At 48.9% G+C, this 27,265-nt stretch overlaps 2 protein-coding genes across 2 annotated transcripts in view; both read left to right on the forward strand.

Moving 5' to 3' along the window:
- Nucleotides 1-5,459, forward strand: part of LOC144950428 (myosin-10-like) — a 125,087-nt gene extending 119,628 nt beyond the window's left edge. The window contains exons 40-42 of the mRNA XM_078880531.1: nt 1,399-1,507; nt 4,444-4,616; nt 5,237-5,459. Of these exons, the coding sequence (XP_078736657.1) occupies nt 1,399-1,507; nt 4,444-4,616; nt 5,237-5,414 (460 nt within the window). The 3' untranslated portion in view covers nt 5,415-5,459. The remainder of the gene's footprint in view (nt 1-1,398; nt 1,508-4,443; nt 4,617-5,236) is intronic.
- Nucleotides 5,460-16,443: 10,984 nt separating this feature from the next.
- LOC144950521 (putative E3 ubiquitin-protein ligase MGRN1) overlaps nt 16,444-27,265 on the forward strand; it is a 63,235-nt gene continuing 52,413 nt past the window's right edge. The window contains exon 1 of the mRNA XM_078880659.1: nt 16,444-16,912. Coding sequence (XP_078736785.1) covers nt 16,825-16,912 — 88 coding nt within the window. The 5' untranslated portion in view covers nt 16,444-16,824. The remainder of the gene's footprint in view (nt 16,913-27,265) is intronic.

Below are 27,265 nucleotides of genomic sequence, written 5' to 3' on the forward strand. Positions count from 1 at the left end.
AGTCTATGGGTCTCTGTAGTGAGTCTATGGGTCTCTGTGTGAGTCTACGGGTCTCTGTGTGAGTCTACGGGTCTCTGTGTGAGTCTATGGGTCTCTGTGTGAGTCTATGGGTCTCTGTGTGAGTCTATGGGTCTCTGTGTGAGTCTACGGGTCTCTGTGTGAGTCTACGGGTCTCTGTGTGAGTCTATGGGTCTCTGTGTGAGTCTATGGGTCTCTGTAGTGAGTCTATGGGTTTCTGTGTGAGTCTATGTGTCTCTGTGTGAGTCTACGGGTCTCTGTATGAGTCTATGGGTCTCTGCGTGAGTCTATGGGTCTCTGTGTGAGTCTATGGGTCTCTGTGTGAGTCTATGGGTCTCTGTGTGAGTCTATGGGTCTCTGCGTGAGTCTATGTCCCTCTGTGTGAGTCTATGGGTGTCTGTGTGAGTCTATGGGTCTCTGTGTGAGTCTATGGGTCTCTGCGTGAGTCTATGTCCCTCTGTGTGAGTCTATGGGTCTCTGCGTGAGTCTATGGGTCTCTGTGTGAGTCTATGGGTCTCTGCGTGAGTCTATGTCCCTCTGTGTGAGTCTATGGGTGTCTGTGTGAGTCTATGGGTCTCTGTGTGAGTCTATGGGTCTCTGCGTGAGTCTATGGGTCTCTGTGTGAGTCTATGGGTCTCTGCGTGAGTCTATGGGTCTCTGTGTGAGTCTATGGGTCTCTGCGTGAGTCTATGTCCCTCTGTGTGAGTCTATGGGTGTCTGTGTGAGTCTATGGGTCTCTGTGTGAGTCTATGGGTCTCTGCGTGAGTCTATGTCCCTCTGCGTGAGTCTATGGGTCTCTGCGTGAGTCTATGGGTCTCTGTGTGAGTCAATGGGTCTCTGTGTGAGTCTACGGGTCTCTGTGTGAGTCTATGGGTCTCTGCGTGAGTCTACGGGTCTCTGTGTGAGTCTACGGGTCTCTGTGTGAGTCTATGGGTCTCTGCGTGAGTCTATGGGTCTCTGTAGTGAGTCTATGGGTCTCTGTGTGAGTCTACGGGTCTCTGTGTGAGTCTACGGGTCTCTGTGTGAGTCTATGGGTCTCTGTGTGAGTCTATGGGTCTCTGTGTGAGTCTATGGGTCTCTGTGTGAGTCTACGGGTCTCTGTGTGAGTCTACGGGTCTCTGTGTGAGTCTATGGGTCTCTGTGTGAGTCTATGGGTCTCTGTAGTGAGTCTATGGGTCTCTGTGTGAGTCTATGTGTCTCTGCGTGAGTCTATGGGTCTTTGCGTGAGTCTATGTCCCTCTGTGTGAGTCTATGTCTCTCTGTAGTGAGTCTATGTGTGTGGTTACCGTGGCAGTACGGTAACTCGCGTAGGCCGAGCCACCGGCAGTGGCCGTGCTCGCAGGGTGACTCGGCGTTGCCCCGTGCTCGGTGCGTCTGCAGGGAGCGAGCGAACGCCAGCAAGAAGCTTCGCAGCTCGGAGAAGCGCCTCAAAGACGTCGTGGGCCAGATGGAGGATGAGCGCCGGCAAGCGGAGCAGCACAAAGACCAGGCACGTGCACACACACACACACACAGGCAAAGGTCCCCCGCGTAGCCTCGACAGACTGTTGGGGCAAGTGCTACTAGCGGGCAGCAGCTGTGAAGGCTGGGCACGGCACACGAGGGGGTGGGTGGCCAACACCGCACACTTACTCACTCACACACTCGCTCACTCACTCACACACACACTCACTCACACACACACTCGCACACTCACTCACACACTCACTTACTCACTCACTCACTCACACACACACTCACTCACACACACCCACTCACTCACACTCACTCACTCACACACTCACTCACACACTCACACGCTCACTCACACACTCACTCACACACTCACTTACTCACTCACTCACACACACACTCACTCACACACACACTCACTCACACACACACACACTCACTCACTCACACACACACGCTCACACACACACACGCTCACTCACACACTCACACACTCACCCACTCACTCACACACTCACTTACTCACTCACTCACACACTCACTCACTCACACACACACTCACTCACACACTCACTCACACACTCACTCACACAAACACTCACTCACACACTCGCTTACTCACACACTCACCCACTCACTCACTCACACACACACTCACCCACTCACTCACTCACACACTCACTCACTCACTCACACACACACACACACTCACTCACTCACACACTCACTCACTCACTCACACACTCGCACACTCACTCACTCACCCACTCACTCACACACTCACTCACTCACACACTCACCCACTCACTCTCACACTCGCTCACTCACCCACTCTCACACTCACTCACCCACTCACTCACTCACACACTCTCACACTCACTCACTCTCACACTCACTCACTCTCACACTCACTCACCCACTCACACACACACTCACTCACACACTCACTCACTCTCACACTCACTCACACACTCACTCACTCACACACTCTCACACTCACTCACTCTCACACTCACTCACTCTCACACTCACTCACCCACTCACACACTCACTCACTCACTCACTCTCACACTCACTCTCACACTCACTCTCACACTCACTCTCACACTCACTCACTCACTCTCACACTCGGGCCTATCACAGTCGCTACTCCTTCCCAGCACGTTCAGTTCATTTCAATTCAGTTCATGTCTTAGGTATAACCCTCTTCTTGGTTCTTTCGGTAAAGTCACGTAGAAGGGAAATAATAAAATAATACAAATAAAACATAATAAAATACAATTCTCACGACGTTTCGGCCACAATGCAAGCAGCCGTCCTCAGGTGAAGACCAGGTCTGTCGGGGAGACAGCGTCTGAGATTTTTTTTATTATGTTTAATTTTTATTATTTTATTACTTCCCTTCTACGTGACTTTACCGAAAGAACCAAGAAGATGAATCCCTGCAGTCACGAAAGCTTTAAATCGAAGGTATAGCCCTGTGAGCCATTAGGCTCTTGACTCGGGTGCAACCGCAACAAAACAAAAACACAAACAAGAAAACATCTTCAAGTGACCGCACGCAAACAGAAAAATCCTGTAAAAAACAGCAAAGTCTTCCAGAAAAAGCCACCGCATTTCAGCGCTGTGTGCAAAAATCCCAGTGGGGATGCAAGTCAAACAATAACAACCGAGAGACAATTTCGATTAAAGTCATCGGTCTAAAACTCTTAGGTTTGTTCGGTAAAGTCACGTTGGTAAAAATAAAAATAAAATTAATAATTTGATTAAAATTTCTCATTTCATAATATTTTTACCTAACGCGACTTTACCGAAAAAACCTAAGAGTGTGAATCCTTGCAGTCACGAAAGCTTCAAATCTAGAATCTTCAGTCCAACTCTGTACTGCAACAAACAAATATATGGCTACACCAAAAACGTTTTCGAAATCACCAAAATAAAGCGACGAAAACAAAGCAACAAGTGGTCCCACGACTCTCTAAAGGTGTCTTTGTTGTTGTCCGACCGCTCCACCACCACCACCGCCACCACCACCACCGCCGCCACTACCACTGCCACCACCACCGCCACCATCACCACCGCCACCACCACCGCCACCTCCACCATCACCGCCACCACCACCGCCATCACCGCCGTCACCGCCACCGCCACCACCATCACCGCCGTCACCGTCACCGCCACCACCACTACCACCACCGCCACCACCACCACCACCGCCACCACCGCCCCCACCGCCATCACCACCGCCGCCACCACCACCGCCACCACCACCACCACCACCACCTCCACCGCCACCACCACCACCACCACCGCCACCACCGCCACTACCGCCCCCCACCACCACCACCTCCACCACCTCCACCGCCACCACCACCACCACCTCCACCGCCACCACCACCACCTCCACCACCTCCACCACCACCACCACCACCACCGCCACCACCGCCACTACCGCCCCCACCACCACCGCCACCACCACCACCACCACCGCCACCACCGCCACCACCTCCACCGCCACCACCACCACCACCGCCACCACCACCGCCACCACCGCCACCACCACCACCACCGCCACCACCGCCACCACCGCCACCACCGCCCCCACCGCCACCACCACCACCACCACCGCCCCCACCGCCACCACCACCGCCACCACCGCCACCACCACCACCACCGCCACCACCGCCACCACCGCCCCCACCACCACCACCACCTCCACCGCCACCACCACCACCACCACCACCACCGCCACCACCATCGCCACCACCGCCACCACCGCCCCCACCACCACCACCACCTCCACCGCCACCACCACCGCCACCACCACCGCCACCACCGCCCCCACCGCCACCACCACCGCCACCACCGCCCCCACCGCCCCCACCGCCACCACCACCACCACCACCGCCACCACCGCCACCACCACCACCACCGCCACCACCACCACCACCGCCACCACCGCCCCCACCGCAGCTGGACAAGTCGACCGTGCGGCTGAAGCAGCTGAAGCGGCAGCTGGAGGAGAGTGAGGAGGAGGCGAGCCGCGCCAACGCGGCGCGGCGCAAGCTGCAGCGCGACCTCGAGGAGGCCACCGAGGGTCAGGACGCCATGAGCCGCGAGGTGTCCACCCTCAAGAGCAAGCTGCGGTGAGTGGGGGGGGGGTGAGTGGGGGGGGGGTGAGTGGGGGGGGGGTGAGTGGGGGGGGGTGAGTGGGGGGGGGTGGGGGGCAGGACGCACTCACCGGCTACTCACCACCTACTCACCACCTACTCACCACCTACTCACCACCTACTCACCACCTACTCACCACCTACTCACCACTTGATCACCACCTACTCACCACCTGATCACCACCTACTCACCACCTACTCACCACTTGATCACCACCTACTCACCACCTACTCACCACCTACTCACCACCTACTCACCACCTACTCACCACCTACTCACCACTTGATCACCACCTACTCACCACCTGATCACCACCTACTCACCACCTACTCACCACCTACTCACCACCTACTCACCACCTACTCACCACCTACTCACCACCTACTCACCACCTACTCACCACTTGATCACCACCTACTCACCACCTGATCACCACCTACTCACCACCTACTCACCACTTGATCACCACCTGATCACCACCTACTCACCACCTACTCACCACCTACTCACCACCTCCTCACCACCTGATCACCACCTGCTCACCACCTCCTCACCGTCTCCTCACCGACGCTGAGAGCGTTGTCCCGTCCCACAGGCAAAGCGGCGGCATCGCTTCTCCGTTTGCCGGCGGTGGCGGCATCGGCGGCAGCGCCGTCGTGCGCTCGCTGCGACGCAGCGGCGCTCGCGGCGGCAACGACGTCACCACCGCGGAGAGCGCCGACGACGAGTTCGACGGGCGGGACAGCGACAGCAGCAGCAAGTACGCCGAGTAGAGTCGCGCCGTGCCGGGGCGGTGGTGACGGGTGGTGACGGGTGGTGACGGGGGGTGACGGGTGGTGACGGGGGGTGACGGTGGGGGGAGCGGCTGGAGGGGGGGGGTCACCGACGACGCTGGCGCAGAGTGCACGGGAGATACACGCGTGCACAGACACGTACACAGACACGCGCACGCAGACACGTGCGCACAAACACACGCACACACACGCACACACGCACACGCACGCGTGCACAGACACGCGCACACACACACACGCAAACACACACACACGCAAACACACACACGCACACACACACACGCACGCGTGCACAGACACGCGTGCACAGACACACGTACGCACACACGCACGCACACACACACGCGCGGGTGCGTGCGCACGCATCAACTTGCACGTGCATTGTTTTGTAACGAGGTGTATGCACGTGTGTGCGTGCGTGTGTGCGTGCGTGTGTGCGTGCGTGTGTGCGTGCGTGTGTGCGTGCGTGTGTGCGTGCGTGTGTGCGCACGCGTGTGTGTGCATGCCCGTGCGCGTGCGGCGGTGGAGTACATTTGCGGTATCGTTTTCCGCATTTGCCACCTTTCGGGGCCTGGCGCGTCGGGAGATCCGTGAACTTCTGCCGTGAGTGACAGCAGCGGTTATTTGCCACAAGTGTTAACCAGGGCGGCCGCTTGAGCCGAACCGCAGACCCCTGCGGCGACGAGCTGGTTCACGCGCTTTCACTGCGGCCTAATCGCCGTTCAGACCGGCTTGGAACGTGGCTTGAGAGGGGACCCCCCCCCCCCCCCCCGCCGGTGTTTTAACACTCAGATTAAAATTCAGTCGACCCCCATCGCTCCCCCTCCCTCCCTCCCCCCTGCCCCGGGGTTTTAAAACAGATTTAGACTCAAGCAGAGGTCGCAACCGGGTACCCGATACCCGTACCCTACCCGATACCCGGCTACCCGTACCCGGCCGGGTACGGGTAGCCGTTTGCGACCCTGGTGCGGCCGGGTACGGGTAAGGAATCAAAACCCGTTTGCGACCTCTGGACTCAAGCCTGGTTTCGGACGCGACCTTTAGACCATCCCTCCCCCCCCCCCCCGATTTAGTCACAACATTTACACATCATCTTTAGAACAGGCCATTAGACCCGGTTTAAACCATATCGTCACACAAAATCTAAACACCCCCCCCCCCACCTTCAGACCTTGTCGTCTAAAATTTGACCTGTGACCTTTTGAACCCGGTTTAAACCTGATCATGAGACCCAATCTTTAGACCTGGCCTCGAAAACCCTGGTGGGATCCGATCTTTAAACCCCAAAATATGATCACATCTTGAGACCCGCGTCTTTGGACCTGGTTTTGAACTCGACCTTTAAACCCGGCCTAGACTCCACCTATAGACCCAGCCGACCCCGGTTTTAAACCCGACCTTGGAACCCAGCTTTAAACACGACCGTCAGACTCGCTTCAATCCCAGCAGCTGTCTGACCGCACCTTCAAACCTGCTCCTAGACCCAACCTCTGTGGATCCGGTGGTTTTAGCCGTGACCTTTGACCCCCAGTCTAGAGCAAACCCCGAGGACCGGCTGTACGACCTCGACATCCAGACGCGGGGGGCCCGGCACGGGGGGTGGGCAGTCGTGTCCCCCCATTACCACTACCGGCTCAAAGAACGCACGACCCCTGCTTGTTGACCCCTGACCTCTCTAGGCTACACCCCCCCCACCCACCGTCAACCCCCCCCCCACCCTCGACCACACTCCCCTCCATCCACCCACCCCGCCAGGCTTTCCGTAGTTTTCGTCACCTGCGGTGGCTTCGTAACGAACTCCCCCCCCACCTCCCCCCCCCTCCCCCCCCCCCCCCTCCCCCCTCCCCCCCCCCCTACTCCCCACGCTGCTTTAGGCCCCGACGTTTCGCGCCACGTACCTTCTCCCATTTTTGTCGGGGAGGCCGGCTTTCCGTTTCGGGAAGAAAGCGCGCGGGGCTGAAGGAGGTTGCGTGTCTGCGTGTGTGTGTGTGTGTTCCCCGCATAAACGGGACGCGGGGCGAAACGTCGGACAACGTGCCGGACTGCGCGCGACCTCAAAATGCATCGGAGGGCTAGCTAGACCCCCCCTTCCACTACCCCTCCCCCCCTCCCCCCCCCTTTAATATTATCAGTATTATAGTGGTCATGGTTATCGTCAGTTTGAGTATCGCGTGAATGGTATAGCGGGCGAGCGGCGGGCTTGCGAGACGCGATGGAGGAGGGCTTTGTTCGCGACTTAAAAAAAAAAACAAGTTCGTCTCAACGAAAGAAAAAATCTGATTGAATCTTACTAAAACCGCCGTCGAAGACGCAACCGATTCTCCACGTCGTGCGAACGTAGTGACGGGCGGTGGCTTTGCCGGTTGCGGTGGCTTTTGCCGGCAGGGGCTTTGCCGGCGGTGGCTTTGCCGGCGGTGGCTTTGCCGGCGGTGGCTGTTGCCGGCTGTGGCTTTGTCGGCGGTGGCTTTGCCGGCGGTGGCTTTTGCCGGTTGCGGTGGCTTTTGCCGGCAGGGGCTTTGCCGGCGGTGGCTTTGCCGGCGGTGGCTTTGCCGGCGGTGGCTGTTGCCGGCGGTGGCTTTGCCGGCGGTGGCTGTTGCCGGCGGTGGCTTTGTCGGCGGTGGCTTTGCCGGCGGTGGCTTTGCCGGCGGTGGCTTTGCCGGCGGTGGCTGTTGCCGGCGGTGGCTTTGTCGGCGGTGGCTTTGCCGGCGGTGGCTTTGCCGGCGGTGGCTGTTGCCGGCGGTGGCTTTGTCGGCGGTGGCTTTGCCGGCGGTGGCTTTGCCGGTGGTGGCTTTGCCGGTTGCGGTGGCTTTTGCCGGCGGTGGATTTTGCCGGCGGTGGCTTTGCCGGCGGTGGCTTTTGCCGGCGGTGGCTTTGCCGGCGGTGGCTTTTGCTGGGAGGGGCTTTGCCGGCGGTGGCTTTGCCGGTTGCGGTGGCTTTGCCGGTTGCGGTGGCTTTGCCGGTTGCGGTGGCTTTTGCCGGCGCTGGTTGCGCTTGTGCCGCCGGGAACTTGTCCGCGACAGGAGCTCATCCTCGCGGCATCCTGGACCGATCCACCCATCGCCGCTCCCCGGCGCGTGCCAACGCTCTCGTTGGCCGATTTCACCGCTCCACCGTTCCGTCGTCGTCGTTCGTTCGCCCGCCCGACCCGCCGGTTCAACCGCTGAGGCCGTCGCGCCAATCGGATCGTCCGTTGCGCGCTGGAGTGGATCGGTCGTGGGGGGGGCGACGCGGTTGCTAAAGTCGCCCCCTGCGACCTCGCGACCTCTGCGACCTTGCGACCTTGCGACCTCGTGACCTCTGTGACCTCGCAATCGATCGCCCCCCCGCCTCTCCATCCGCCACGCGCAAGATGAGTAGCTTCACTCTCCGCTGGTTTTGACGGAGGTCGAACATAAGCCGGAGAGTCTAAAGGGGAGGGGGGGCATCTGTGCCCCCCCCCCCCCGCTGCCCGCCCCCCACCACAGGGTCCCCCCCCCCAATTTGGAATCCACGCAATAGGTTACAGAGACCGGCGCTGCCAAATTGGCGTCGTCATCACACAATTGATTTCTAAATGACTCGGGGCAAAAAAACATTTGCCAATTTTGTATGGACCGTGAACACAGCAACTGGGTCTGTCGCCACAGACGGTATCTACGCTGAGCCTTCTTCTGTGCATGGTCGACACCGCCCATGGTGGACACTGCAGTGGTGGACACTGCAGTGGTGGACACTACCGTGGTGGACACTGGTAGGACTTTGCACCCCCAGGTGGCACAGACCCAACCGGTTTGGGCAGTGGCCCATGGGAGTTGATCCGTGTGGCAAACTCAATCTCAGCGGTGGCCTCTGGGTGGCGGATGGCGGGGGAGGGGGGGGAGTGAGAGCGATTGCGAGGTCACAGAGGTTACAGAGGTCACGAGGTCACGAGGTCGCAGGGGGCGACTTTAACGACCGCGTCGACCCCCCCACGACCGATCCACCCCGCGCGCAACGGACGATCCGATTCGTGGCTTTGAGAGAAAAGTCGGAGTTGGTTTCCCACCCCACCCCCTCCCCTCTTCCCACTCGCACCTTCTTTTTAAAAGAAATGGGTTCTAAAAATATTTTGCGAATTTTTTTTCGTTATAAAATTTAAATGGATCTCATTCATCTGCCAATTTCGTTCAAATTTGCCGCTGTCGGCGTCGCGCCACGGAGGGAGATGGAACATCCGGGATGGGAATGCTCGGCAGAGTGACCCGTGGCAGCGGGAATTACAGAGCTACTTCTGAGTTCCGCGCGGAGTGACCTCGAAGCCACACCAGGGTGGTACTGAACTCTCCCGCACACACACACACACACGCAACCTCAGCTGCAGAGACAATTCCAGTAAAACCTTGGGTCGCGAGCATAAATCGTTCCGGAAACGTGTTTGTAATCCAAAGCAACTCGTATATCAAAGCAACTCGTATATCAAAGCAACTCGTATATCAGTTGTGATCACGTCACGCTCGGCAGACAAAGCGTATACTGTACGTACTGCTCGTGTTGCAAGACCTCGCTCGTTTATCAAGTTAATTTATTTACAAACTTTTGCTCGTCTTGCAAAACACTCGCAGATCAAGTTACTCGCAATCCAAGGTTTTACCTGTACTCCCTTCGTGGAAACTAAACATTTTTTAATTCTCACGGCTAGAAAAAAATGTTGTTGCCGGCTTCAAATTCAGGAAGATTTAAAGAAAAATACTCAGTCTCTGGTGTGGACCAACCAGTTTCAAGGACAATGCAAATATGTTTCGATGTAAAGCTTTCGTGACTGCAGGGATTCATCTTCCTGGTTCTTTCAGTAAAGTCACGTAGAAGGGAAGTAATAAAATCATAAAAATAAAACATAATAAAATAATAAAAATAAAACATAATTAAAGAATAAAAATAAAACATAATTAAATATTTAAAATAAAACATAATAAAATAATCATAAACATAATAAAATAATTAAAATAAAACAATAAAATTTCGATTTAAAGCTTTCGTGACTGCAGGGATTCATCTTCCTGGTTCTTTCGGTAAAGTCACGTAGAAGGGAAGTAATAAAATAATAAAAATTAAAAAAATAAAATAATAAAAATAAAACATAATAAAATAATTCTCACGACGTTTCGGCCACAACGCAAGCAGCCGTCCTCAGGTGAAGAAACAGGTCTGTCGGGGAGACAGCGTCTGAAGCCTGGGGCGTGTCATTCAGACGCTGTCTTCCCGACAGACCTGTTCTTCACCTGAGGACGGCTGCTTGCGTTGTGGCCGAAACGTCGTGAGAAGTATTTTATTATGTTTTATTTGTATTATTTTATTACTTCCCTTCTACGTGACTTTACCGAAAGAACCAGGAAGAAAAATGCAAATATGATCAGAGTGTGTTTTTTGTTTGCATTCTGACCACAGGCATTGCGGTTAAAGGCAGACGTGATTCCTTGTAAAAGGTTTCAGTTTGATGTGGTTACATCTTAACACAACTGTTTAGTTGCCAGAAAAAATGGGGGAAACCCTATTATCATATGTTGGTACTGGCAAAGGAGAAGGACCCATGATTTCAAAAGATGTTTTAGAATCTCGCGACGACGCCGACCTCCGATATCAGCGCAATCACGATCATTCATCGCGTGCGGAGGTGGTGAGGGGGGTGGAGTGGAGTGGACGCGTGGGTGGGTGGGTGGTGTGAAAGTAAGAAAATCAAAATGTGTTGTTTGAAATATTTGCCGCTGTTGCCTGTCGCCGATCTTGCCTTTAAAATAACAAAAAAAGTCTCAGCCTTGCGTCTCGGATTTTTTGTTTTAATCACATCTGTGCTTAGTTTTGCCACTCCCTACACCGCCAACAACAACAACAACAAAAGCAGTCACGGGTGTGTAAAGCCATGTCAATGTTTCTCATGTTCTTGCCTTGTCTTCCCACTTGTCCCCCCCCCCCCCCAAAAAAAAATAATGAGCACGTGTCATGGATTGTATTAACCACATTAAACTCACACTAAAAGCTGATTGTGCCCGGCTCACTTTCCTCCACGTGTCCTTGTGTCGATTGAACAACGAAAAGTCGAGAGCATTGGCGCTCGTCCGTCTACAGCCCTGCGGAACCAGTTGTGGAAATTCCACATTCCTATGACAAGTCGTAGGTTCGATCCCGACCCTGACGCCTGCTGCTGTTTATTTGGAGTTTGCGTGTCTCTCTCTCGCATCTACATCACGGTGGTGAGATGTTAACTACCTCACCTGGTGTACAGGAGGTCGTGGGTTCGATCCCGACCCTGTGACACCTGCTGGAAAGTTGGAGTTTGCGTCTCTCTCATCATCATCATCACGGTGGCTAGGAGATGTTAACTACCTCGCCTGGTGTACAGGAGGTCGTGGGTTCGATCTCGACCCTGACGCCTGCTGCTGTATATTTGGAGTTTGCGTGTCTCTCTCATCATCATCATCACGGTGGCTAGGAGATGTTAACTGCCTCGCCTGGTGTACAGGAGGTCATGGGTTCGATCCCGACCCTGACGCCTGCTGCTGTATATTTAGAGTCTGCGTGTCTCTCTCTCTCCCCGTGGTCGCGTGGAATTTTCCCTGCGTTCTCCGGGTTTTTCTCCGCCACATATAGAATCAACATCGCCACGTGTTTAGGGTTCATTGTCTGCTCCAAATTTCCACGCGATGATGATCACGAACCAACTTCGTCGGGCGATCAATTTGCGATGGGCAGGTCCGTTTCTGAAAAAAGAGCTCTAACATATCTTCTTGGTTCTTTCGGTAAAGTCACGTAGAAGGAAAATAATAAAATAATAAAAATAAAACATAATAAAATAATTCTCACGACGTTTCGGCCACAACGCAAGCAGCCGTCCTCAGGTGAAGAACAGGTCTGTCGAGAAGACATGGGAAGACAGACCTGTTCTTCACCTGAGGACGGCTGCTTGCGTTGTGGCCGAAACGTCGTGAGAATTATTTTATTATGTTTTATTTGTATCATTTTATTATTTCCCTTCTACGTGACTTTACCGAAAGAACCAAGAAGATGAATCCCTGCAGTCACGAAAGCTTTAAACCGAACGTTCTAACATAGCTCAGTGGGCCTTAGCTGGTAAAATAAATAAAATACTTTTGGTGATGTGTGGCTAACGCGTGACTCTGCACGCAGGCAGGCAACCTTGCTGGGTAGGCGACATGGATTTTCATGCGATTTTAAATATTTTTGTCTTTCGTAAAAGGCTTATTATTCCATTGGAACCTCATTTACCAGTAACAAAATATAATAATTGTTTTTTTTAACCTTTTATCTGGCAACAAAACTGGCACTCGCACGCACGCACACACTCACTCACACACACTCACACACACTCACACACACTTTTGGCGTCATCTGGTCCAACACCATCATGTCATGTTTGCATTGACCACAATACCTGCGGTCGGAATGCAAACAAAACCACAACTCTGATAATGTATGCACTGTCCTTGAAATTGATTGGTCCACAACCGAGACAGCTTTCCTTAGAGCCTAGTCTCACATGGTGTTGGACCAGATGACGCCAAAAGGCGCACAACTCAAAGACAATGCACCATCAGAGTATGAGAGCTCGGGGTGAGCATTTACACCATTGGAACCTCATTTGCCAGTAGCAAAATATGATATTTTTTTTACCCTTCTATCTGGCAACAAAACTGACACCTTTTTTACAAGGAGTCATGATTGCATTGACCACAATACCTGCGGTCGGAATGTAAACAAAATAAAAAAGGTCACTCCACATGGAGCACACCCCCTTCATTAATAATCATGAGTGAGTGACGTCACTCCACATGGAGCACCCCCCTCATTAATAATCATGAGTGAGTGACGTCACTCCACATGGAGCACACCCCCTTCATTAATAATCATGAGTGAGTGACGTCACTCCACATGGAGCACACCCCCTTCATTAATAATCATGAGTGAGTGACGTCACTCCACATGGAGCACCCCCTCATTAATAATCATGAGTGAGTGACGTCACTCCACATGGAGCACACCCCTCATTAATAATCATGAGTGAGTGACGTCACTCAGCATGGAGCACACCCCCCTCATTAATAATCATGAGTGAGTGACGTCACTCCACATGGAGCACACCCCCTTCATTAATAATCATGAGTGAGTGACGTCACTCCACATGGAGCACCCCCCTCATTAATAATCATGAGTGAGTGACGTCACTCTGCATGGAGCACCCCCCTCATTAATAATCATGAGTGAGTGACGTCACTCTGCATGGAGCACCCCCCTCATTAATAATCATGAGTGAGTGACGTCACTCTGCATGGAGCACACCCCCTTCATTAATAAACATGAGTGAGTGACGTCACTCCACATGGAGCACACCCCCTTCATTAATAAACATGAGTGAGTGACGTCACTCCACATGGAGCACCCCCCTCATTAATAATCATGAGTGAGTGACGTCACTCCACATGGAGCACCCCCCTCATTAATAAACATGAGTGAGTGACGTCACTCCACATGGAGCACCCCCCTCATTAATAATCATGAGTGAGTGACGTCACTCCACATGGAGCACACCCCCCTCATTAATAATCATGAGTGAGTGACGTCACTCTGAATGGAGCACCCCCCTCATTAATAATCATGAGTGAGTGACGTCACTCCACATGGAGCACCCCCCCTCATTAATAATCATGAGTGAGTGACGTCACTCCACATGGAGCACCCCCCTCATTAATAATCATGAGTGAGTGACGTCACTCCACATGGAGCACCCCCCTCATTAATAATCATGAGTGAGTGACGTCACTCTGAATGGAGCACCCCCCTCATTAATAATCATGAGTGAGTGACGTCACTCCGCATGGAGCACCCCCCTCATCAATAATCATGAGCGGATGACGTCACTCAGCATGGAACACACCCCCCTCATTAATAATCATGAGTGAGTGACGTCACTCAGCATGGAGCACACCCCCCTCATTAATAATCATGAGCGGGTGACGTCACTCCACATGGAACACGCCCCCCTCATTAATAATCATGAGCGGGTGACGTCACTCCACATGGAACACGCCCCCCTCATTAATAATCATGAGCGGGTGACGTCACTCCACATGGAACACGCCCCCCTCATTAATAATCATGAGTGAGTGACGTCACTCCACATGGAGCACCCCCCCTCATTAATAATCATGAGTGAGTGACGTCACTCCACAAGGAGCACGCCCCCCTCATTAATAATCATGAACTTGAATATGTCAGATTTTCTGCATCACACCCGTCTTTGGACGGGCTGGAGGCTATAGTGAATGTCTTTATCTTCTTGGTTCTTTCGGTAAAGTCACGTAGAAGGGAAATAAAAAAATATATATAAGACAAAAATATAATACATTATTGTCCTATATTTTAATTATTATTTTTATTCTTTTATCATATTTTTATTATTATTTCCCTTCTGCGTGACTTTACCGAAAGAACCAAGAAGATGAATCCCTGCAGTCACGAAAGCTTTAAATCGAAAAATGAATGTTTATGGTTTGGTACTCTTTGGTTCTTTCGGTAACGTCACGTAGGTGAAAATAAAAAATTTAGAACAAAAAAAAAATGAAAATAACCAAAAAAATAGTTATTTGCACCATTGTAACCTCATTTGCCAGTAAAAAATATGATAATTGTTCTTTCACCCTTCTATCTGACAACAAAACTGACACCTTTTTTACAAGGACTCTATGCAAACATGACTCCTTGTAAAAAAGGTGTCAGTTTTGTTGCCAGATAGAAGGGTAAAAAAACAATTATCAAAAAAATAGTTATTTAAAAAAAATTTCACCCACGTGACTTTACCGAAAGAACCAAAGAGTATATGGATCCTTGCAGTCACGAAAACTTCAAATCTAGAATGAAATAGTTTGGTGTAGCACGGCCAGATGTGTATAGTATATGGGGCCGTCCATAAATGACGTCACACGATTTTTGACCCCCCCCCCCTTCTTCACACGGCGTCACAAAAAGTCAGACCCCCCCCTGAAATATGACGTCACAAAGCTCTGCCCCCCCCCCCACAAAAAAATTAAACATGCTTCAAACCAAAATAATTGTATTTTAAAAATAAAATAAAACGAAATTAATTTTATTTAAAAAATAAAATAAAACAAAAAATAATTATTTTAAAGATAAAATACAACAAAATAATTTTATTTTAAAAATAAAATGAAACCTAAAAAAATGTATTTTTAAAATGAAATATAACAAAAATAAATGTATTTTATGTTTCTACCTACGTTACTTTACCCAAATAATCCAAAGAGTAGGTAGGTATGGTATAATTATGAAAAACTAAGAATAGGTTTTACCCTTTCTGGCAACAAAACATGTGTTAACATATTCTTGGTTCTTTCGGTAATGTTACCTAGAAGGGAAACAATTAAATAATAAAAATATAAGACAAAATATAATACACTATTGTCTTATACTTTAATTCTAATTTTATTTATTTTTCATTATTTTATTATTTTTCTTTGTTTCCCTTCTACGTGACTTTACCGAAAGAACCAAGCATATGAATCCCTGCAGTCACGAAAGCTTTCAATCGAAATGTGTTAAGATGTTCAAACATCAAACAGAAAACCCCACGACCGTTTCTCGGTCGCTTGTGTTGCAATCGAAACGTCGTGGGTTTTTTGCTTTTCTTACTTTCAATTTCTAAAAAAAAAATTTTAATTTTATTTTTATTTTCTACCTACGTTACTTTACCGAAATAACCAAGAATATAAACTTGTTTTTTTTTAAGTTTTTTTTTATCAAAAAAAAATTTTTCATCTCTACATGTGCTTGAGCCCCAAAGCGCCTGACCCCTTCGTAGGCAACGGCTCAACGCAATTATTGGCTGGGTGCGTCTTATAATCCGGACGATACGCTCCTATTGTTGTTGTTGTTGTTGTTTACCCTCTGGAGTCGCCAGCGCGGGCCCTGATTGGTCCTCGGCCCCTTGTCACGTGGGTTCGCTCGCCAACCAATCGGAAGCCGTTGCGACGACGTGTCCCGAGTGGCTTGCGAATCTCTCTCGGGCCCCCTTTTTTCGTCCCAACAATTATTCTTTTATTCTCTCCGCAATTAGCGCAACTGGTTCATGTTTTTGAACAGATAAACAAGTCGAGAACCACCTCACGAGTCGATCGGCGCGTTTTTAAAGATTTCTCCCAACGTTTTTTTTTTGTAACGCTGAAGGACCGACCCTCGGATAGTTGGTTCGGCCGGGTTCCCTCAGCCGACGCCCGCAGGAAGAGCTAGGCCGCACCGCCCTCACCCTACGGGGGGGGGGGGGAGGGCTGGGGGCGAAGATCGGATTCGATCGTTGTTGTTGTTATTGTTGTTGTTGATTTCGGAGCGGGGATTCGTCTAAGACATGGGCATGTTGCTGAGCAGGCAGCGTGGAGGCGTGGAGGAGCTGGATATCCCGTCGAATTCCGCTTACAAATACCCACCCAAGACCGGTAAGACTTCTCTCAGTAACCCTCGCTGACCAGCGCGGTGAAGTATGGTCAAATGACCTCAACGGCGTAAGGGGGGATTTAGTAAATGGATGTTAAGTCGCTACGCTGTTTGTACGCGCGCATGGATTGTACGTCCAGTTTTGCAGTGAACGCGCGCGTACATTTAACACGGAGCCTTTTTTTCGCCACAAATGTTATTCATGATAGAGGTTGTTGTTTTTTGTCGTCTGATGAAGCTGACTGTTGTTGTTGTTGTTGCGTGTCATGTCAACCCAATAAGGTTTAGACCGTGTTCTTGTACACCACATTAAACAATACACTACCTTACACTACACTATTATACACTATACACTAGTATACACTACACTACTATACACTACTATACTCTACACTACTATACACTAGACTATTATACACTATACACTACACGACTATACACTACACTATACACTACACTACTATACACTACACTACTAAACACTACACTACTAAACTCTACACTACTAAACACTACACTACTATACACTACTATACTCTACACTACTATACACTAGACTATTATACACTATACACTACACGACTATACACTACACTATACACTACACTACTATACACTACACTACTAAACTACACTGCTAAACACTACACTACTATACACTACACGACTATACACTACACGACTATACATTACACTACTATACACTACACTACTATATACTACACCACTATACACTACACTACTATACACTACACTACTATACACTACACGACTATACACTACACTATACACTACACTACTATACACTACACTACTATACACTACACTACTAAACACTACACTACTATACACTACACGACTATACACTACACTATACACTACACTACTATACACTACACTACTATACACTACACTATACACTACGCTACTATACGCTACACTACTATACACTACACTATTATACTCTAAACTACTATACTCTACACTACTATACACTACACTACTATACATAACAGTGTATAGTAGTGTAGTATATACACTACTATACTCTACGCTACTATACACTACACTACTATACTCTACACTACTATACACTACACTACTATACACTACACTACTATACTCTACACTACTATACACTACACTACTATACACTACACTACTATACACTACACTACTATACACTACACTACTATACACTACACTACTTAACACTACACTACTATACACCAGAGGTGTGGACTCGAGTCATGTGACTTGGACTCGAGTCAGACTCGAGTCATGAATTTGATGACTTGCGACTCGACTTGGACTTGCATAACAATGACTTTGTCCCACCTATGAGATGTGGACTCGAGTCATGTGACTTGGACTCGAGTCAGACTCGAGTCATGAATTTGATGACTTGCGACTCGACTTGGACTTGCATAACAATGACTTTGTCCCACCTCTGCTATACACTACACTACTATAAATTACACTACTATACACTACACTACTGTAAAATACTATACCATACCGTGTCAACCCATACTATTTACCCCGTATTCTTGTACACTACACTACTATACACTACTATACCATACCGTGTCAACCCATACTATTTACCCCGTATTCTTGTACACTACACTACGATACACTACACTACTATACACTACTATACCATACCGTGTCAACCCATACTATTTACCCCGTATTCTTGTACACTACACTACGATACACTACACTACTATACACTACTATACCATACCGTGTCAACCCATACTATTTACCCCGTATTCTTGTACACTACACTACGATACACTACACTACTATACACTACTATACCATACCGTGTCAACCCATACTATTTACCCCGTATTCTTGTACACTACACTACGATACACTACACTACTATACACTACTATACCATACCGTGTCAACCCATACTATTTACCCCGTATTCTTGTACAGGGAAATTGAGTTTTCAGGTCCGTGCCGCATACAGATGTTTCAATGCGGGCAACAAAAAATGGTATATGTCTTTGTTTCTTCCTTGTGATCGGACTTTGTAGGATGAACGTTGAGATGTATAATAATGTCTTAATTGGTCTGTAATAAGGTAGGGCACTGATAAGGGGTTGGCAGGTACGTTGTTGTTGTTGTTGTAGTGATCATCAGCGAAACGTCACCGTTATTAAATTGTAAATGTTTTTGTGGGTTTACTCTCCAACACAACCGGTGTTTACAAGGCAAACCCCTTGCTAAATTGACTGTGTTTGGTGCTGGTGAGTTAACGACACATTTACGCGACTAACCCAACAAAAAACTACTTTATTATGTATACCTACATAAGATTATACATTCAAACATTAATAATTACGGTACAGGATTGTATATACATTAACGCATACACCGATGCTGTACGTCATTTGTATACTACTACAACTACCCTTCCTCTTTTCCTCTGCCTATGAACTGCTACGCTCTTCTCAATTATAATATAATCAGTGACGCTATGAAACAACGTCGGTGTATACGTATACTGTGTATGTTTGTATTAACTTAGCGTCTTATAGGCGGCAGGTTGACGCAGTGGTAAACAGTCGTACCCACATGAGTTCCTTACCCGACTCGGTCACCTTTCTGGGTGCATCTTCTTGGTTCTTTCTACGTGACTTTACCGAAAGAACCAAGAAGATGAATCCCTGCAGTCACGAAAGCTTTAAATCGAAATTTCTGGGTGCAGTTTGTGTGTCAACTACCTCGCCTGGTGTACAGGAGGTCGTGGGTTCGATCCTGACCCTGACGCCTGCTGCTGTGTATTTGGAGTTTGCGTGTCTCTCTCTCTCTCATCATCATCACGGTGGCTAGGAGATGTTAACTACCTCGCCTGGTGTACAGGAGGTCGTGGGTTCGATCCCGACCCTGTCGACTCCTGGATATTTGGAGTTTGCGTGTCTCTCTCTCTCTCATCATCATCACGGTGGCTAGGAGATGTTATCTCCCTCGCCTGGTATGGAAGAGGTCGTGGGTTTGATCCAGACCCTGACGCCTGCTGTTTATTTGGAGTTTGCGTCTCTCTCTCTCTCTCATCATCATCATCACGGTGGCTAGGAGATGTTAACTACCTCGTCTGGTGTACAGAATTCGTGGGTTCGATCCCGACCCTGACGCCTGCTGTATATTTGGAGTTTGCGTGTCTCTCTCCCTTTGTGGATGGATTTTCTCCGAATTTCCCTCCACATTAAGAATCAACATGCATTTAGAGTTAATTGTCTGCTATACATTTCCACGTGATGGACCATTTCGTTGAGCTATCATTTGTGTCCAGGTCGCTTCTGAAAAAAGAGCTACTTAGCTCAGTGGTGTCTTACTTGCTTGGTAACATAAAAAAAAGTTTTTCAATAGTTCATGTCAGGTTATCCAGTTTACTCCTTCCCATGGCTACAAAATGCACGCACAATGTATCCGGAATTGGCCCGATTATTCCAATGCGGACAGATTACCTGTTAAAAAATATTAATGTGTAGCGTCGTCGCCCTTGGCTGCGACAACTTTGCAGGATCCTTCTGAAAGACTAATTTTTGAGACTCGGTGAGACTTTCCAGGATCAACAAGCATAGTTGTAATCATAAAAACAACAACATACATTCATTCAAGAACTTGCCAATCATAGAAGTAGTCTACTTCATGCAGCAGTAAATTGATAGAGGGCTGTACCATACATTGTATTTATATTATTATATTTTGTTAAAGGGAGTCCTCTACTTACGAACGAGGTATGTTCGTAAGTCGATTTGTTCGTAAGTCCAACTTAGGAGCCATCCATTTAGTACGTACGCATGGAGGGGGAGGGGGGGTTAACCCAAATACGTATGGGGGGTTTACTGACAATGTACGCATAGGAAACGTGGGGGGGGGCGGTGAAGCCTCGATAATAATTTGTCTTCATTGGCCTTTAAATGAGTCAGTCCGTCGGTGAACTATCATTTTGTTTAAACACGCTGATATTATTAATCCTTGATCATTTCTGCGCGGATTAAATATCGGCCGGTCTATAGGATTCGGGGGGGGGGGGGGGGGTCTAAAAAGTATACGTGCGTACAGGGAGGGGGGGATGGGTCAAGTTTTGACAGATTTTTGCGTACCTACTAAATGGATGGCCCCTTACTCATGTCGCTTCCAATGTTGTACGGCGTGTACAGTAACACGGGGAATGGCTTAAAACGTTGTATAATCTCCTGTAGATGTAGATGCCACTGATTCTTCACGTTCTGCAGATGTAGATGCCACTGGTTCTTCACGCTCTGCAGATGTAGATGCCACCGGTTCTTCATGTTCTGCAGATGTAGATGCCACTGGTTCTTCACGTTCTGCAGATGTAGATGCCACTGGTTCTTCACGCTCTGCAGATGTAGATGCCACCGGTTCTTCATGTTCTGCAGATGTAGATGCCACTGGTTCTTCACGTTCTGCAGATGTAGATGCCACTGGTTCTTCACGTTCTGCAGACGTAGATGCCACCGGTTCTTCATGTTCTGCAGATGTAGATGCCACTGGTTCTTCACGTTCTGCAGATGTAGATGCCACTGGTTCTTCACGTTCTGCAGATGTAGATGCCACTGGTTCTTCACGTTCTGCAGACGTAGATGCCACTGGTTCTTCACGTTTTGCAGATGTAGATGCCACTGGTTCTTCACGTTCTGCAGATGTAGATGCCACTGGTTCTTCACGTTCTACAGATGTAGATGGCACTGATGTAGATGCCACTGGTTCTTCACGTTCTGCAGCTGTAGATGCCACTGCCACCATATATTGCCCGGCAGTTGAACTTACGACTCTCGGTCCGAACGGACAACTGTACATACGGACGGGTTTGTTCGTAAGTAGACCGGTCCCCGTTAGAGGTCGCATTCGGGTACCCGATACCCGTACCCTACCCGATACCCGGCTACTCGTACCCGGCCTGGTACAGGTACGGGTAGGCCGTGAGTCACTGGTGAGTCACCGTTTGTCACTCATTTCCCAACGTCTTGTCTCTTCTCACAATTCAAGTTCCTAGAATCAACCCACCCGCGCCTGCAACATGGCTTCATCCCAGAGGTCGCAATCGGATACCCGTACCCTACCCGCTACCCGTACCCGGCCGGGTATCGGGTAGGTTAGGGTACGGGTAAGGAATCAAAACCCGTTTGCGAAACTCTGGTCCCCGTGTTTCTCGCAAGGCTCCCGTTGTATTAAAGCGCACGTTCACAAACACGAACGGCGACCCCTGCGTTGTCCTCGATTGCCCTTTGGCCTCTTCTTGGTTCTTTCGGTAAAGTCACGTAGAAGGGAAGTAATAAAATAATAAAAATAAAACACAATACAATAATATAATATAAAAAAAATATTTTATGATTGTATTACTTCCCTTCTACGTGACTTTACCGAAAGAACCAAGAAGATGAATCCCTGCAGTCACGAAAGCTTTAAATCGAAATTTGCCAATTTGGCCTGTGTCTGATACGACCAGAATGTGCCCGATCTCGTCAGCTGCTACATTCCGGAAAGCTTGAGCATCTTCCAGCCTGGATTTTCGCTTTTGGTTTGGGTGAGCATCATGCACGGGGGCAGCTTGTCATCATAGGCCTTTCGTAGACTACGATAGCACAATCAGGATGGAACAAAAATTAGACGAAGCATATGCATTAAAGAGATATTTCCCTGTAAGTTCACGTGAGTCATGTGGTTTGGTATCTTTTCCCGCTTTGGTTAATTTCCGCTCTGCAGAAACGGGCATCTCTCCTTCCACACAGCACCCCGTCACTGATTAACGAATGTCAATTGACCAAATCGCCCCCTGGCCCATGTCTTGCGAGTGCCTGTTTAACCCGGGGGCCCTTCTCAAGGTTGTTTCACAACTGTAGGTGATTAGTTTCTAAAGAAACAATTAAATACATTTTAAAAATGCCCGTGTAATATTATGCTCACTCAAAATGATAATGAATTCGTGGAATGTTGCCGCTTTCGTGTTGGCCTCGGGCTAAAGTGTTGTGAAATCATGTGACTTGGCGAAATTAACTTTTGGACGTACGTATGTTGAGCTCTTTTCGTAGCGTACGTAGTCAACCATTGTGATCGGAGGTGCGGGGAAAGACAACAAACTATGGGTCTCTGTGTGAGTCTATGGGTCTCTGTGTGAGTCTGTGGGTCTCTGTGTGAGTCTGTGGGTCTCTGTGTGAGTCTATGGGTCTCTGTGTGAGTGTGGGTCTCTGTAGTGAGTCTATGGGTCTCTGTGTGAGTCTATGGGTCTCTGTAGTGAGTCTGTGGGTCTCTGTGTGAGTGTGGGTCTCTGTAGTGAGTCTATGGGTCTCTGTGTGAGTGTGGGTCTCTGTAGTGAGTCTATGGGTCTCTGTGTGAGTGTGGGTCTCTGTAGTGAGTCTATGGGTCTCTGTGTGAGTGTGGGTCTCTGTAGTGAGTCTATGGGTCTCTGTGTGAGTGTGGGTCTCTGTAGTGAGTCTATGGGTCTCTGTGTGAGTCTATGGGTCTCTGTAGTGAGTCTGTGGGTCTCTGTGTGAGTGTGGATGTCTGTAGTATATGGGTCTCTGTGTGAGACTGTGGGTCTCTGTGTGAGTCTGTGGGTCTCTGTGTGAGTCTATGGGTCTCTGTGTGAGTCTATGGGTCTCTGTGTGAGTCTATGGATCTCTGTGTGAGTCTGTGGGTCTCTGAATGAGTCTATGGGTCTCTGTGTGAGTCTATGGGTCTCTGTGTGAGTCTATGGGTCTCTGTATGAGTTTATGGGTCTCTGTGTGAGTCTATGGGTCTTTGTGTGAGTCTATGGGTCTCTGTGTGAATCTATGGGTCTCTGTGTGAATCTATGGGTCTCTGTGTGAGTCTGTGGGTCTCTGTAGTGAGTCTATGTGTCTCTGTGTGAGTCTATGGGTCTCTGTGTGAGTCTATGGGTCTCTGTGTGAATCTATGGGTCTCTGTAGTGAGTCTATGGGTCTCTGTGAGTCTATGGGTCTCTGTGTGAGTTTATGGGTCTCTGTGTGAGTCTATGGGTCTCTGTGTGAGTCTATGGGTCTCTGTGTGAGTCAATGGGTCTCTGTGTGAATCTATGGGTCTCTTTGTGAGTCAATGGGTCTCTGTGAATCAATGGGTCTCTGTAGTGAGTTCATGGGTCTCTAGTATATGGGTCTTTGTGTGAGTCTGTGTCTCTGTGTGAGTTTGTGAGTCTCTGTAGTGAGTCTATGGGTCTCGGTAGTATATGGGTCTCTGTGTGAGTCTGTGGGTCTCTGTGTGAGTCTGTGTCTCTGTGTGAGTCTGTGGGTCTCTGTAGTATATGGGTCTCTGTGATTCTATGGGTCTCTGTGTGAGTCTATGGGTCTCTGTGTGAGTATATGGGTCTCTGTGTGAGTCAATGGGTCTCTGTGTGAGTCTGTGAGTCTCTGTAGTGAGTTCATGGGTCTCTAGTATATGGGTCTCTGTGTGAGTCTGTGAGTCTCTGTAGTGAGTCTATGGGTCTCGTTATTATATGGGTCTTTGTGTGAGTCTATGGGTCTCTGTAGTGAGTCTATGTGCCTCTGTGTGAGTCTATGTGTCTCTGTGTGAGTCTGTGAGTCTCTGTAGTGAGTCTATGGGTCTCGGTTAGTATATGGGTCTTTGTGTGAGTCTATGTGTCTCTGTAGTGAGTCTATGTGCCTCTGTGTGAGTCTATGTGTCTCTGTGTGAGTCTGTGAGTCTCTGTAGTGAGTCTATGGGTCTCGGTAGTATATGGGTCTTTGTGTGAGTCTATGGGTCTCTGTAGTGAGTCTATGTGCCTCTGTGTGAGTCTATGTGTCTCTGTGTGAGTCTGTGAGTCTCTGTAGTGAGTCTATGGGTCTCGGTAGTATATGGGTCTTTGTGTGAGTCTATGGGTCTATGTAGTGAGTCTATGTGCCTCTGTGTGAGTCTATGTGTCTCTGTGTGAGTCTGTGAGTCTCTGTAGTGAGTCTATGGGTCTCGGTTAGTATATGGGTCTTTGTGTGAGTCTATGGGTCTCTGTAGTGAGTCTATGTGCCTCTGTGTGAGTCTATGTGTCTCTGTGTGAGTCTGTGAGTCTCTGTAGTGAGTCTATGGGTCTCGGTAGTATATGGGTCTTTGTGTGAGTCTATGGGTCTATGTAGTGAGTCTATGTGCCTCTGTGTGAGTCTATGTGTCTCTGTGTGAGTCTGTGAGTCTCTGTAGTGAGTCTATGGGTCTCGGTTAGTATATGGGTCTTTGTGTGAGTCTATGGGTCTCTGTAGTGAGTCTATGTGCCTCTCATAATCAACGATTTTTGGGTTTAGATCGCGTTATTTATAAATGTGTCGTAACCCTCCACCACCCGACACGGCCAATCAGTAAAAAAAGTGTCACGTTGACAAAAGACAAATAGTTCACTGCTTTAGCCCACCGGTGTGTTGAAGCGTGAAACCACAACATTTACAATTTGAGTACACATTTATAAATAACGCGATCTAAACCCAAAAATCGTTGATTATGAACAATATTGGTCGCGAAAGCCTACGTGTTAAAGTACTCAAATTGTAAATGTTGTGGTTTCACGCTTCAACACACCGGTGGGCTAAAGCAGTGAACTATTTGTCTTTTGTCAACGTGACACTTTTTTTACTGATTGGCCGTGTCGGGTGGTGGAGGGTTACGACACATTTATAAATAACGCGATCTAAACCCAAAAATCGTTGATTATGAACAATATTGGTCGCGAAAGCCTACGTGTTAAACCTATGTGCCTCTGTGTGAGTCTATGTGTCTCTGTGTGAGTCTGTGAGTCTCTGTAGTGAGTCTATGGGTCTCGGTTAGTATATGGGTCTTTGTGTGAGTCTATGGGTCTCTGTAGTGAGTCTATGTGCCTCTGTGTGAGTCTGTGTCTCTGTGTGAGTCTGTGAGTCTCTGTAGTGAGTCTATGGGTCTCGGTTAGTATATGGGTCTTTGTGTGAGTCTATGTGTCTCTGTAGTGAGTCTATGTGCCTCTGTGTGAGTCTATGTGTCTCTGTGTGAGTCTGTGAGTCTCTGTAGTGAGTCTATGGGTCTCGGTAGTATATATGTCTTTGTGTGAGTCTATGGGTCTCTGTAGTGAGTCTATGTGCCTCTGTGTGAGTCTATGTGTCTCTGTGTGAGTCTGTGAGTCTCTGTAGTGAGTCTATGGGTCTCGGTTAGTATATGGGTCTTTGTGTGAGTCTATGTACGTATGTACTTCTTTCGCACCGTACGTAGCCACCTGTGCTAATTGGAGGTGCGGGAGAATGGCAACAAACTAAACACTAGAAGCAGTTCTCAAGAAATTAGTTTTCAATTTAGTCTTGTGGTGTAGTGTATAGTAGTGTAGTTTATAGTGTAGAGTATTGTCGTGTATAGCGTAGTGTGTAGTCGTGTATAGTCTATAGTAGTGTGGTGTATAGTAGTGTCGTGTATAGTCTTGTATAGTGTAGTGTAGAGTAAACACTAATAGCAGTTCTAAAGAAATTCGTTTTCAATCGAGATTTAAAAATGCATAGCTCCAGCGGCTTCCCGATATCGGAAATAAGAGCATTCCAGACTGCCGCAGAAACACATTTGAAAGCTTCGTGCGATCCGGTGACCGTCTTTGTTCGATGCGAGGGTGACCGGAGTTTGCGTCATGATGGTTTATTACGATGAGAATATCCATGGGGTGGTTAAAAAAAAATGCTAAAAAAAATGCTAAAAAAATAAAACAAAAATAGTTCAGCAATAAATAACCAGGTCCCACTGGACTGGATTTCACATGTCTGGCAACCCAGGGAAATACGTAAGAACAGATGGTGGGATTCTCTCAGAGCTAGAGAGCACATCTATGGGTCTTTGTGTGAGCCTGCAGTTCTCTGTGTGTGTGAATCTACGGCTCTCTTGCGTGAGTCCGTAGGTTCCTATATGATTCTGTAGGCCTCTACGTGATCCTGTACGTCGCTGTGACTCTACGGCTAGTCTCTCTGTGCCATGTAGATTTGTGTGTGTCTCAATAGCAGATGGTGGTGGTGGTGTATCATCAGGGCAAATCTTGTCTGTCACTGTGTCTATTGCGCAGCAGCTGCGGCAATGTGGCGAAGGGATCGTAAAGCGTTGACGATGTGGCGATGCTGTCGTCATCGGCTTCGGCCACGCATTGACATCTTGATCTTGAGACTGTATGTGTACTGGGCTGACTGACGTGAGTTTGAATCCTGCTGTGAAGATGACGCCTGACTATATACACTGGCCGGGACTCAGCGGTTCGTAGATTCCGCAGGGTTTGTTGATTATCAGAATCAGAAAGGGTTTTATTCGCCATGAAAGTTCGCACAGACAAGGAATTTACTTTGGCCGGAAGGTGCATACATTCAACATTTAGG

The sequence above is a fragment of the Lampetra fluviatilis genome, chromosome 58, assembly GCF_964198595.1.
Source record: "Lampetra fluviatilis chromosome 58, kcLamFluv1.1, whole genome shotgun sequence".
Lineage (NCBI taxonomy): Eukaryota > Metazoa > Chordata > Hyperoartia > Petromyzontiformes > Petromyzontidae > Lampetra > Lampetra fluviatilis.